General features: G+C 42.9%; 1 protein-coding gene across 5 annotated transcripts in view; it reads right to left on the reverse strand.

The window, feature by feature from the left end:
* DNAH7 (dynein axonemal heavy chain 7) overlaps positions 1 to 12,714 on the reverse strand; it is a 356,587-nt gene that overhangs the window by 290,322 nt on the left and 53,551 nt on the right. For all 5 annotated transcript variants that reach the window (XM_038748902.1, XM_038748901.1, XM_038748903.1 and 2 more), the window contains one exon: positions 10,599 to 10,871. In XM_038748902.1, the coding sequence (XP_038604830.1) occupies positions 10,599 to 10,871 (273 nt within the window). The remainder of the gene's footprint in view (positions 1 to 10,598; positions 10,872 to 12,714) is intronic.

The raw sequence follows: 12,714 nt of genomic DNA on the forward strand, positions 1-12,714 counted from the left end.
ACCTGTATATATGTATATATTTTTGTACATATTTATTACTCTATTTATTTATTTTACTTGTACATATCTATTCTATTTTATTTTGTTAGTATGTTTGGTTTTGTTCTCTGTCTCCCCCTTTCAGACTGTGAGCCCACTGTTGGGTAGGGACTGTCTCTAGATGTTGCCAACTTGTACTTCCCAAGCGCTTAGTACAGTGCTCTGCACATCGTAAGTGCTCAATAAATACGATTGATGATGATGATGATGAAGTTGGCAGCATATAGAGACGGTCCCTACCCAACAGTGGGCTCACAGTCTAAAGGGCTGTGAGGAGTCTATAAGTGACTATAAGTGACTTCTCCTCCTATAGTCACTATAGTGACTTCTCATCACTATAAACTGCGAACATTTTTGACCAAAGCTCGGACTCATCCCTCACTATAAACTTTGAGCATTTCTAGACGGAGAAACTAGAATGTGAAACCAGGATGAGGAGAAGCAGCGTGGCTCAGTGGAAAGAGCCCGGGCTTTGGAGTCAGAGGTCATGGGTTCAAATCCCGGCTCCACTAATCTTTGGGCAAGTCACTTCACTTCTCTGGGCCTCAGTTCCCTCATCTGGAAAATGGGGATTAAGGCTGTGAGCCCCCCGTGGGACAACCTGATCACCTTGTAACCTCCCCAGCGCTTGGAACAGTGCTTTCCACATAGTAAGCGCTTAATAAATGCCATCATCATTATTATCATTATTAGGGAGTACAAATCGAGAAGCAGCGTGGCTCAGTGGAAAGAGCCCGGGCTTTGGAGTCAGAGGTCATGGGTTCAAATGCCGACTCCGCCAATTGTCAGCTGGGTGACTTTGGGCAAGTCACTTCACTTCTCTGGGCCTCAGTTCCCTCATCTGTAAAATAGGGATGGAGACTGTAAGCCGGCTGTGGGACAACCTGATCACCTTGTAACCTCCCCAGCGCTTAAAACAGTGCTTTGCACATAGTAAGTGCTTAATAAATGCCATCATTATTAATATTACTATTGTCAGCTGTGTGACTTTGGGCAAGTCACTTCACTTCTCTGGGCCTCACTTCCCTCATCTGTAAAATGGGGATTAAGGCTGGGAGCCCCCCGTGGGGCAACCTGATCACCTTGTCACCTCCCCAGCACTTAGAACAGTGCTTTGCACATAGCAAGCGCTTAATACCATCATTATTATTATTATTATTATTGTTAGCTGTGTGACTTTGGGCAAGTCACTTCACTTCTCTGAGCCTCAGTTCCCTCATCTGGAAAATGGGGATGAAGACTGGGAGCCCTCCGTGGGACAACCTGATCACCTTGTCACCTCCCCAGGGCTTAGAACAGTGCTTTGCATATAGTAAGCACTTAATAAATGCCATCATTATTATTATTATTGTCAGCTGTGTGACTTTGGGCAAGTCACTTCACTTCTCTGAGCCTCAGTTCCCTCATCTGGAAAGTGGGGATGAAGACTGTGAGCCCCCCGTGGGACAACCTGATCGCCCTGTCACCTCCCCAGTGCTTAGACAGTGCTTTGCACATAGTAAGCGCTTAAGAAATGCCGTCATTAAATGCAAGAATTGAGTTGCCCACCTTAAACTTCTATTTATGAATGATATCTCACGTGACCAACGCCCTAATTAATGCATCATTAAGAACTTTGAACATTTCCAGATGGATAAGCTTAGAATGTGAACTAGAATGCAGGGATGGAGGTGTCCATCTTAAATGAAGAACAAAGAAGAAGAAGAAGAAGAAGAAGAAGAAGGAAGAAGAAGAAAGAAGAAGAAGAAGAAGAAAGAAGAAGAAGAAGAAGAAAGAAGAAGAAAGAAGGAAGAAGAAAGAAGAAAGAAGAAAGAAGAAAGAAGAAAGAAGAAAGAAGAAAGAAGAAAGAAGAAGAAAGAAGAAAGAAGAAAGAAGAAAGAAGAAAGAAGAAAGAAGAAAGAAGAAAGAAGAAAGAAGAAGAAGAAGAAGAAGAATGGCATTTATTAATCCATCTTCAATGAACTTCTCTTTAATAATAATAATAATGATGGCATTTATTAAGCACTTACTATGTGCAAAGCACTGTTCTAAGCACTGGGGAGGTTACAAGGTGGTCAGGTTGTCCCACGGGGGGCTCACAGTCTTAATCCTCACTTTACAGATGAGGGAACTGAGGCACAGAGAAGTGATGTGACTTACCCAAAGTCACCCAGCGGACAATTGGAGGGGCCGGGATTTGAACCCATGACCTCTGACTCCAAAGGCCGGGCTCTTTCCACTGAGCCACGCTGCTTCTCTATGATTAATTTGTGGTTAATGAGTGGTATTTCGCTTGACCAAAGCCCTGATTAATTCATCACTATGAACTTCGAACATTCTTAGACAGATTAACTAAAATGTACAGATTGAGCCCACTGTTGGGTAGGGACCGTCTCTATATGTTGCCAACTTGTACTTCCCAAGCGCTTAGTTCAGTGCTCTGCACACAGTAAGCGCTCAATAAATAGGATTGAATGAATGAATTGAGGGATCCATTTTAAATAAACTTCTATTAATGATCAATGAATGGCATTTTGCTTGACCAAAGCCCTGATTAATTCACCATGGTGTACTTCAAACATTCCAAAAGGGATGAACTGTTGCCAACTTGTACTTCCCGAACGCTTAGTCCAGTGCTCTGCACACGGTAAGCGCTCAATAAATACGATTGAATGAATGAACTAGAACCAGAATATCGAGGTGTCCATCTTGAATAAACCCAAATTTACCATCATCGAGCAATCGCTGTGTGCGGAACATCATCCTAAGCGCCTGGGAAAGTATAATACAGCTGGTTCTAATACTAATAATGATAATTTTGGTATTTGTTAACCACTTACTATGTGCAAAGCACTGTTCTAACCACTGAGGAGGTGACAAGGTGATCAGGCTGTCAATCAATCAATTGTATTTATTGAGCGCTTACTGTGTGCAGAGCACTGTACTAAGCACTTGGGAAGTACAAGTTGGCAACATATAGAGACAGTCCCTACCCAACAGTGGGCTCACAGTCTAAAAGGAGGAGACAGAGAACAAAACCAATCATACTAAGAAAATAAACAGAATAGATATGTACAAGTAAAATAAATCAATAAATAAATAAATAGAGTAATAAATATGTACAAACATATATACATATATACAGGTGCTGTGGGGAAGGGAAGGAGGTAAGATGTCCCATGTGGGGCTCACAGTCTTAATCCCCATTTTACAGATGAGGGAACTGAGGCCCAGGGAAACGAAGGGACTTGCCCAAATCAATCGTATTTATTGAGCGCTTACTGTGTGCAGAGCACTGTACTAAGCGCTTGGGAAGTCCAAGTTGGCAACATATAGAGACGGTCCCGACCCAACAGTGGGCTCACAGTCGAAATGGGGGAGACAGACAACAAAACCAAACATACTAACAAAATAAAATAAATAGAATAGATAGGTACAAGTAAACACAGCTAAGCGGCGGAGCGGGATTTGAACCCATGACCTCTGACTCCAAAGCCCGGGCTCTTTCCACTGAGCCACGCTGCTTCCCCATTCTAATTCCAATCGAGGCAATGCGTCGATAATGTAAAATCAAAACCAATCCTAAAAGACGGGGGTCACATTTGGATTTTCCGCGAGGATGCGGGGGTGGCCTGCGGGCTTTGACGAGCTAATGTGACCGAAAATCGGAGTTTGGGTCTTTTCTCAGCCCGGCTCAGAGGGTAAGACTGTGCTATGTACTGAGTGCTTCCTGGAAAGAATGTACTGTACTAAGAGCCTAGTCACACAGCCGATGAGTGGCGGAGTCAGGAGTCGAACCCATGACCTCTGACTGCCAAGCCCGGGCTCTTTCCACTGAGCCACGCTGCTTCTTTAAACAGACACATTCATTCATTCAGTGGTATTTATTGAGCGCTTACTGTGTGCAGAACACTGGACTAAGCGCTTGGGAAGAACAGGTTGGCAACATATAGAGACGCAACGAGCTGACAGTCTAGAGGGGGAGACAGACATTAATACAAATTTAAAAATTGCAGATATGGACATAAGAATATATATGTATGTCTATACGATTTCTTGTGTATATATCCACCTGTATATATGTTTGTACATATATATATATATGTACAAACATATATATATATTCTCGTATATACATACATCTGTATATACATCTGCATATCTGTATACACATACATCTGCATATACATCTGTATGTATATACGAGAATATATATATATGTTTGTACATATATATATGTACAAACATAGATATTCTCGTATATACATACATCTGTATATACATCTGTATATCTGTATACACATACATCTGTATATACATCTGTACATACATCTGTATATCTGTATATACATACATCTGTATATATATGTAGATATATATACATCTGTATATATGTATATATGATGATGATGGTATTTGTTAAGCGCTTACTATGTGCCAAGCACTGTACTAAGCGCTGGGGGGGATAAAAGGCTATCATGCTGTCCCACGTGGGGCTCAATCAATCAATCAATCGTATTTATTGAGCGCTTACTGTGGGCAGAGCACTGTACTAAGCGCTTGGGAAGTACAAGTTGGCAACATATGGAGACGGTCCCTACCCCACAGTGGGCTCACAGTCTAGAAGGGGGAGACAAACGACAAAACAAAACATATCAACAAAATAAAATGAATAGAATAGATAGGTACATGTAAAATAAATAGAGTAATAAATACGAACAAACATATAATAATAATAATAATAATGATGATGATGGCATTCATTAAGCGCTTACTATGTGCAAAGCACTGTTCGAAGCGCTGGGGAAGTTACAAGGCGATCAGGTTGTCCCACAAGGCTCACAGTCTTCATCCCCATTTTATTCATTCATTCAATCGTATTTATTGAGCGCTTACTGTGTGCGGAGCACTGCACTAAGCGCTTGATAGCCCTTTTTACAGATGAGGGAACTGAGGCCCAGAGAAGTGAAGTGACTTGCCCAAAGTCACCCAGCTGACAAATGGCGGAGCGGGATTCGAACCCATGACCTCGGACTCCCAAGCCCGAGCTCATCATCATCATCAATCGTATTTATTGAGCGCTTACTATGTGCAGAGCACTGTACTAAGCGCTTGGGAAGTACAAATTGGCAACATATAGAGACAGCTCTTTCCACTGAGCCACGCTGCTGTTTGTACCTATTTATTACTCTATTTATTTATTCAGTTTACTGGTACATATTTATTCTATTTATTTTATTTTGTTAATATGTTTTGTTGTGTCGTCTGTCTCCCCCTTCTAGATTGTGAGCCCGCTGTTGGGTAGGGACCGTCTCTAGATTCATTCATTCATTCAATCGTATTTATTGAGCGCTTACTGTGTTCAAAGCACTGTACTAAGCGCTCGGGAAGTACAAGTTGGCAACATCTAGAGACGGTCCCTACCCGACAGCGGGCTCACAGTCTGGAAGGGGGAGACAGACGACAAAACAAAACATATTCACAAAATAAAACAAATATAGATGTTGCCGACTTGTACTTCCCAAGCGCTCAGTACAGTGCTCTGCACACAGTAAGCGCTCAATGAATACGACTGAATGAATAAGAATCAAGCAATCGTAATTTTTTTATTTTTTATTTGTTTTAAATGTCCTTCAAATACGAAGGACAACCCAAATGTACACACACCAAACATGCAGGGACCTGTGGACTTTCGTCCAGTGCTCTGCACACAGTAAGCGCTCAATAAATATGATTGAACAATAATAATAATGAATAATGGTATTTATTAAGCGCTTACTATGTGCAAAGCACTGTTCTAAGTGCTGGGGGGGATACAAGGTTATCACAACTTGTACGTCCCAAGCGCTTAGTACAGTGCTCTGCACACTGTAAGCGCTCAATAAATACATTTGAATTATAATAATAATGGTATTGATTAAGCGCTTACTATGTGCAAAGCACTGTTCTAAGCGCTGGGGGGATACAAGGTGATCACAACTTGTACTTCCCAAGCGCCTAGTACAGTGCTCTGCACACAGTAAGTGCTCAATGAATAGGATTGAATAATAATAATAAATAATGATGGCATTTATTAAGCACTTACTATGTGCAAAGCACTATTCTAAGCGCTAGGGGGGTACAAGGTGATCACAACTTGTATTTCCCAAGCGCTTAGTACAGTGTTCTGCACACAGTAAGCGCTCAATTAATACGACTGAATTATAATAATAAATAATAATGGTATTTATTAAGCGCTTATTATGTGCAAAGCACGGTTCTAAGCGCTGGAAGGGATACAAGGTGATCACAACTTGTACTTCCCAAGCGCTTAGTACAGTGCTCTGCACACAGTAAGTGCTTAATAAATAGGATTGAATAATAATAATCAATAATAATGGCATTTATTAAGCGTTTACTATGTGCAAAGCACTATTCTAAGCGCTGGGTGGGATACAAGGTGGTCACAACTTGTCCTTCCCAAGCGCTTAGTACAGTGCTCTGCACACAGTAAGTGTTCAATAAATACGATTGAATTACAATAATAAATTAAAATGGTATTTATTAGGCGCTTACTATGTGCAAAGCACTGTTCTAAGTGCTTGGGGGGATAGAAGGTGATCACAACTTGTACTTCCCAAGCGCTTAGTACAGTGCTCTGCACACAGTAAGTGCTCAATAAATAGGATTGAATAATAATAATCAATAATAATGGCATTTATTAAGCGCTTACTATGTGCAAAGCACTGTTCTAAGCGCTGGGCGGGATACAAGGTGATCACAACTTGTCCCTCCCAAGCGCTTAGTACAGTGTTCTGCACACAGTAAGTGTTCAATAAATACGATTGAATTATAATAATAAATAAAAATGGTATTTATTAGGCACTTACTATGTGCAAAGCACTGTTCTAAGTGCTTGGGGGGATAGAAGGTGATCACAACTTGTACTTCCCAAGCGCTTAGTACAGTGCTCTGCACACAGTAAGTGCTCAATAAATAGGATTGAATAATAATAATCAATAATAATGGCATTTATTAAGCGCTTACTCTGTGCAAAGCACTGTTCTAAGCGCTGGGCGGGATACAAGGTGATCACAACTTGTCCTTCCCAAGCGCTTAGTACAGTGTTCTGCACACAGTAAGTGTTCAATAAATACGATTGAATTATAATAATAAATAAAAATGGTATTTATTAGGCGCTTACTATGTGCAAAGCACTGTTCTAAGTGCTTGGGGGGACAGAAGGTGATCACAACTTGTACTTCCCAAGCGCTTAGTACAGTGCTCTCCACACAGTAAGTGCTCAATACATAGGATTGAATAATAATAATCAATAATAATGGCATTTATTAAGCCCTTACTATGTGCAAAGCACTATTCTAAGCGCTGGGTGGGATACAAGGTGATCACAACTTGTCCTTCCCAAGCGCTTAGTACAGTGTTCTGCACACAGTAAGTGTTCAATAAATACGATTGAATTATAATAATAAATAAAAATGGTATTTATTAGGCACTTACTATGTGCAAAGCACTGTTCTAAGTGCTTGGGGGGACAGAAGGTGATCACAACTTGTACTTCCCAAGCGCTTAGTACAGTGCTCTGCACACAGTAAGTGCTCAATACATAGGATTGAATAATAATAATCAATAATAATGGCATTTATTAAGCCCTTACTATGTGCAAAGCACTATTCTAAGCGCTGGGCGGGATACAAGGTGATCACAACTTGTCCTTCCCAGGCGCTTAGCACAGTGCTCTGCACACGGTAAGCGCTCAATAAATACAACTGAATGAATGAATGAAAGGTTGTCCCCCGTGGGGCTCACCAGTCTTCATCCCCATTTTCCAGATGAGGTCACTGAGGTTCAGAGAAGTGAAGTGACTCGCCCAAGGTCACACAGCAGACAAGTGGCGGCACGGGATTAGAACCCACGACCTCGGACTCCCAAGCCCGGGCTCTTTCCCCTGAGCCACGCTGCTTCTCTAATGATATGACTAATTGACTAATGAGAAACAGCGTGGCTCGGTGGAAAGAGCCCAGGCTTGGGAGTCCGAGGTCATGGGTTCAAATCCCGCCTCCACCAACTGTCAGCTGTGTGACTTTGGGCGAGTCCACTTCTCTGCGCCTCAGTTCCCTCATCTGGAAAATGGGGATTAAGTCTGTGAACCCCCCCGTCGGACAACCTGATCCCCTTGTAACCTCCCCAGCGCTTAGAACAGTGCTTTGCACGTAGTAAGCGCTTAATTAATGCCATTATTATTATTATTATTATTATTGTTAATGACTAATGATAAGACCAACCAAATGTGTTTCTGACTCCAGAGCAAAAATGGAAAGGATTTCAGCGCGGTTTAGGGAAAAGAGAATGGTCCTGGGACACAGAGGACCTGGGTTCTAATCCCCACTCTACCACTCGTCAGCTGGGTGACTTTGGGCAAGTCACTTCACTTCTCTGGGCCTCAGTTCCCTCATCTGAAAAATGGGACTGAAGACTGTGAGCCCCCCGGGGGACAACCTGATGACCTTGTATCTCCCCCAGTGCTTAGAACAGTGCTTGGCACATAGTAAGTGCTTAACAGATGCCATCATTATCATTCTTATTAAGAAACAGCAAGTCACTTCACTTCTCCGGGCCTCAGTTCCCTCATCTGGAAAATGGGAATGAAGACTGTGAGCCCCATGTGGGACAACCTGATCACCTTGTATCTCCCCCAGTGCTTAGAACAGTGCTTGGCACATAGTAAGCGCTTAACCGATACCATCATTATCCTTTTTATTAAGAAACAGCGTCACTTCAATCAATCGTATTTATTGAGCGCTTACTGTGTGCAGAGCACTGTACTAAGCGCTTGGGAAGTACAAGCTGGCAACATATAGAGACAGTCCCTACCCAACAGGGGGCTCACTTCTCTGGGCCTCAGTTCCCTCATCTGGAAAATGGGGATGAAGACTGTGAGCCCCCCGTGGGACAACCTGATCACCTTGTATCTCCCCCAGTGCTTAGAACAGTGCTTGGCACATAGTAAGTGCTTAACAGATGCCATCATTATCATTCTTATTAAGAAACGGCAAGTCACTTCACTTCTCTGGGCCTCAGTTCCCTCATCTGGAAAATGGGAATGAAGACTGTGAGCCCCCCGTGGGACAACCTGATCACCTTGTATCTCCCCCAGTGCTTAGAACAGTGCTTGGCACATAGTAAGCGCTTAACAGATGCCATCATTATCATTTTTACTACGAAACAGCATGTCACTTCACTTCTCTGGGCCTCAGTTCCCTCATCTGGAAAATGGGACTGAAGACTGTGAGCCCCCCGGGGGACAACCTGATTACCTTATATCTCCCCCAGTGCTTAGAACAGTGCTTGGCATGTAGTAAGCGCTTAACAGATGCCATCATTATCATCTTTATTAAGAAACAGCAAGTCACTTCAATCAATCAATCAATCGTATTTATTGAGCGCTTACTGTGTGCAGAGCACTGGACTAAGCGCTTGGGAAGTACAAGTTGGCAACATATAGAGACAGTCCCTACCCAACAGGGGGCTCACTTCTCTGGGCCTCAGTTCCCTCATCTGGAAAACGGGATTGAAGACTGTGAGCCCCATGTGGGACAACCTGATGACCTTGTATCTCCCCCAGTGCTTAGAACAGTGCTTGGCACATAGTAAGCGCTTAACAGATGCCTTCATTTTTATTAAGAAACAGCAAGTCACTTCTCTGGGCCTCAGTTCCCTCATCTGGAAAATGGGGATGAAGACTGTGAGCCCCACGTGGGACAACCGATCACCTTGTATCTCCTCCAGGGCTTAGAGCAGTGCTTGGCACGTAGTAAGCGCTTAACAGATGCCATCATTATCATTTTTATTAGGAAACAGCAAGTCACTTCTCTGGGCCTCAGTTCCCTCATCTGGAAAATGGGAATGAAGACTGTGAGCCCCATGTGGGACAACCTGATGACCTTGTATCTCCCCCAGTGTTTAGAACAGTGCTTGGCACGTAGTAAGTGCTTAACAGATGCCATCACTTTTATTAAGAAACAGCAAGTCACTTCTCTGGGCCTCAGTTCCCTCATCTGGAAAATGGGGATGAAGACTGTGAGCCCCATGTGGGACAACCTGATTACCTTGTATCTCCCCCAGTGCTTAGAACAGTGCTTGGCACATAGTAAGCGCTTAACCATCATCATCATCATCAATCGTATTTATTGAGCGCTTACTGTGTGCAGAGCACTGTACTAAGCGCTTGGGAAGTACAAATTGGCAACATACAGAGACAGTCCCTACCCAACAGTGGGCTCACAGTCTAAAAGGGGGAGACAGAGAACAAAACCAAACATACTAACAAAATAAATAGAATAGATATGTACAAATAAAATAAATAAATAAATAAATAGAGTAAAAAATATGCACAAACATATATAAATACATATATACATATATACATAACCAATACCATCATTATCATTTTTATTAAGAAACAGCAAGTCACTTCACTTCTCTGGGCCTCAGTGCCCTCATCTGGAAAATGGGGATGAAGATCATTATCATTTTTATTAAGAATTATGTTTATTAAGCAACGGAACCGTATAAAAACCTACCTTTCTAGAGGTGTATTGTATTTCGTCGCTCAGCTGTTGGTACTTGCAAATTTCCCTGATGGTTTCCGCGTAACTGTGGTCCTGGGCAAGGAAGTCGTCTATCTGGTAGTCAGCGTGTCGCGTAACCAAGACGTTATACTTCTCGTAATGTTTGAGGTGCTCCATTGGGGCTCTGCTCTCTTTGGCAATCACTTCTTTGATCTTGTCCTGATGCGCCTTCAAAATTTCACCCAGAATCATGGGCTTCAGGTGGGTCGACTTGGATTTACTCTCCTGCGGAGGAATTTCAATCAATCAATCGATCAATCGTATTTATTGAGCGCTTACTGTGGGCAGAGCACTGGACTGAGCGCTTGGGAAGTCCAAGTTGGCAACATATAGAGACAATCCCTACCCATCAATCAATCAATCAATCAATCGTATTTATTGAGCGCTTACTGTGGGCAGAGCACTGGACTAAGCGCCTGGGAAGTCCAGGTTGGCAACATAGAGAGACAGTCCCTACCCAACAATCAATCAATCAATCAATCGATCGTATTTATTGAGCGCTTACTGTGGGCAGAGCACTGGACTAAGCGCTTGGGAAGTCCAAGTTGGCAACATATAGAGACAGTCCCTACCCAACAATCAATTAATCAATCAATCGTATTTATTGAGCGCTTACTGTGGGCAGAACACTGGACTGAGCGCTTGGGAAGTCCAAGTTGGCAACATATAGAGACGGTCCCTACCCAACAATCAATCAATCAATCAATCATGCAATCAATCGTATTTATTGAGCGCTTACTGTGGGCAGAGCACTGGACTAAGAGCTTGGGAAGTGCAAGTTGGCAACATATAGAGACGGTCCCTACCCAACAATCAATCAATCAATCGTATTTATTGAGCGCTTACTGTGGGCACAGCACTGGACTAAGCGCTTGGGAAGTCCAAGTTGGCAACATATAGAGACGGTCCCTACCCAACAATTAATCAATCAATCAGTCAATCATATTTATTGAGCGCTTACTGTGGGCAGAGCACTGTACTAAGCACTTGAGAAGTCCAAGTTGGCAACATATAGAGACAGTCCCTACCCAACAATCAATCAATCAATCGTATTTATTGAGCGCTTACTGTGGGCAGTAAGACTGCCCACTTTTAGACTGTGAGCCCACTGTTGGGTAGGGACTGTCTCTATATGTTGCCAACTTGGACTTCCCAAGCGCTTAGTCCAGTGCTCTGCACACAGTAAGCGCTCAATAAATACGATTGATGATGATGATGATGGCCAGAGCACTGTACTAAGCGCTTGGGAAGTCCAAGTTGGCAACATATAGAGACAGTCCCTACCCAACAGTGGGCTCACAGCCTAGAAGGGGGAGACGGAGAACAAAACCAAACATATTCACAAAATAAAATAAATAGAATAAATATGGACAAGTCAAATAAATCAATAAATAGAGTAATAAATATGTACAAATATATATACAGTTGCTGTGGGGAAGGGAAGGAGGTAAGGCAGGGGGATGGAGAGGGGGACGAGGGGGAGAGTAAGGAAGGGGATCATATTTATTGGGCGCTTACCGTGTGCAGAGCACTGTACTAAGCGCTTGGGAAGCTCTACCTGCAGTAAGCGCTCAATCAATATGAGTGCATGAACTCTGATTATCGTCCTCCCCAAAGTGCTTAGTACAGTGCTCTGCACGCAGTAAGCGCTCAATGAATATGATTGCATGAATGAACTCTGATTATCGTCTTCTCCAAAGTGCTTAGTACAGTGCTCTGCACGCAGTCAGCGCTCAATCAATACGATTGCAAGAATGAACTCTGATTATCGTCCTCTCCAAAGTGCTTAGTACAGTGCTCTGCACGCAGTAAGCGCTCAATCAATATGAGTGCATGAATGAACTCGGATTATCGTCCTCTCCAAAGTGCTTAGTACAGTGCTCTGCACGCAGCAAGCGCTCAATCAATACGATTGCATGAATGAACTCTGATTATCGTCCTGTCCAAAGTGCTTATTACAGTGCTCTGCACGCAGTAAGTGCTCAATAAATATGATCGCATGAACTCTGATTATCGTCCTCTCCAAAGTGCTTAGTACAGTGCTCAGCACGCAGTAAGTGCTCAATCA

This window comes from Tachyglossus aculeatus, chromosome 7, assembly GCF_015852505.1.
Source record: "Tachyglossus aculeatus isolate mTacAcu1 chromosome 7, mTacAcu1.pri, whole genome shotgun sequence".
Lineage (NCBI taxonomy): Eukaryota > Metazoa > Chordata > Mammalia > Monotremata > Tachyglossidae > Tachyglossus > Tachyglossus aculeatus.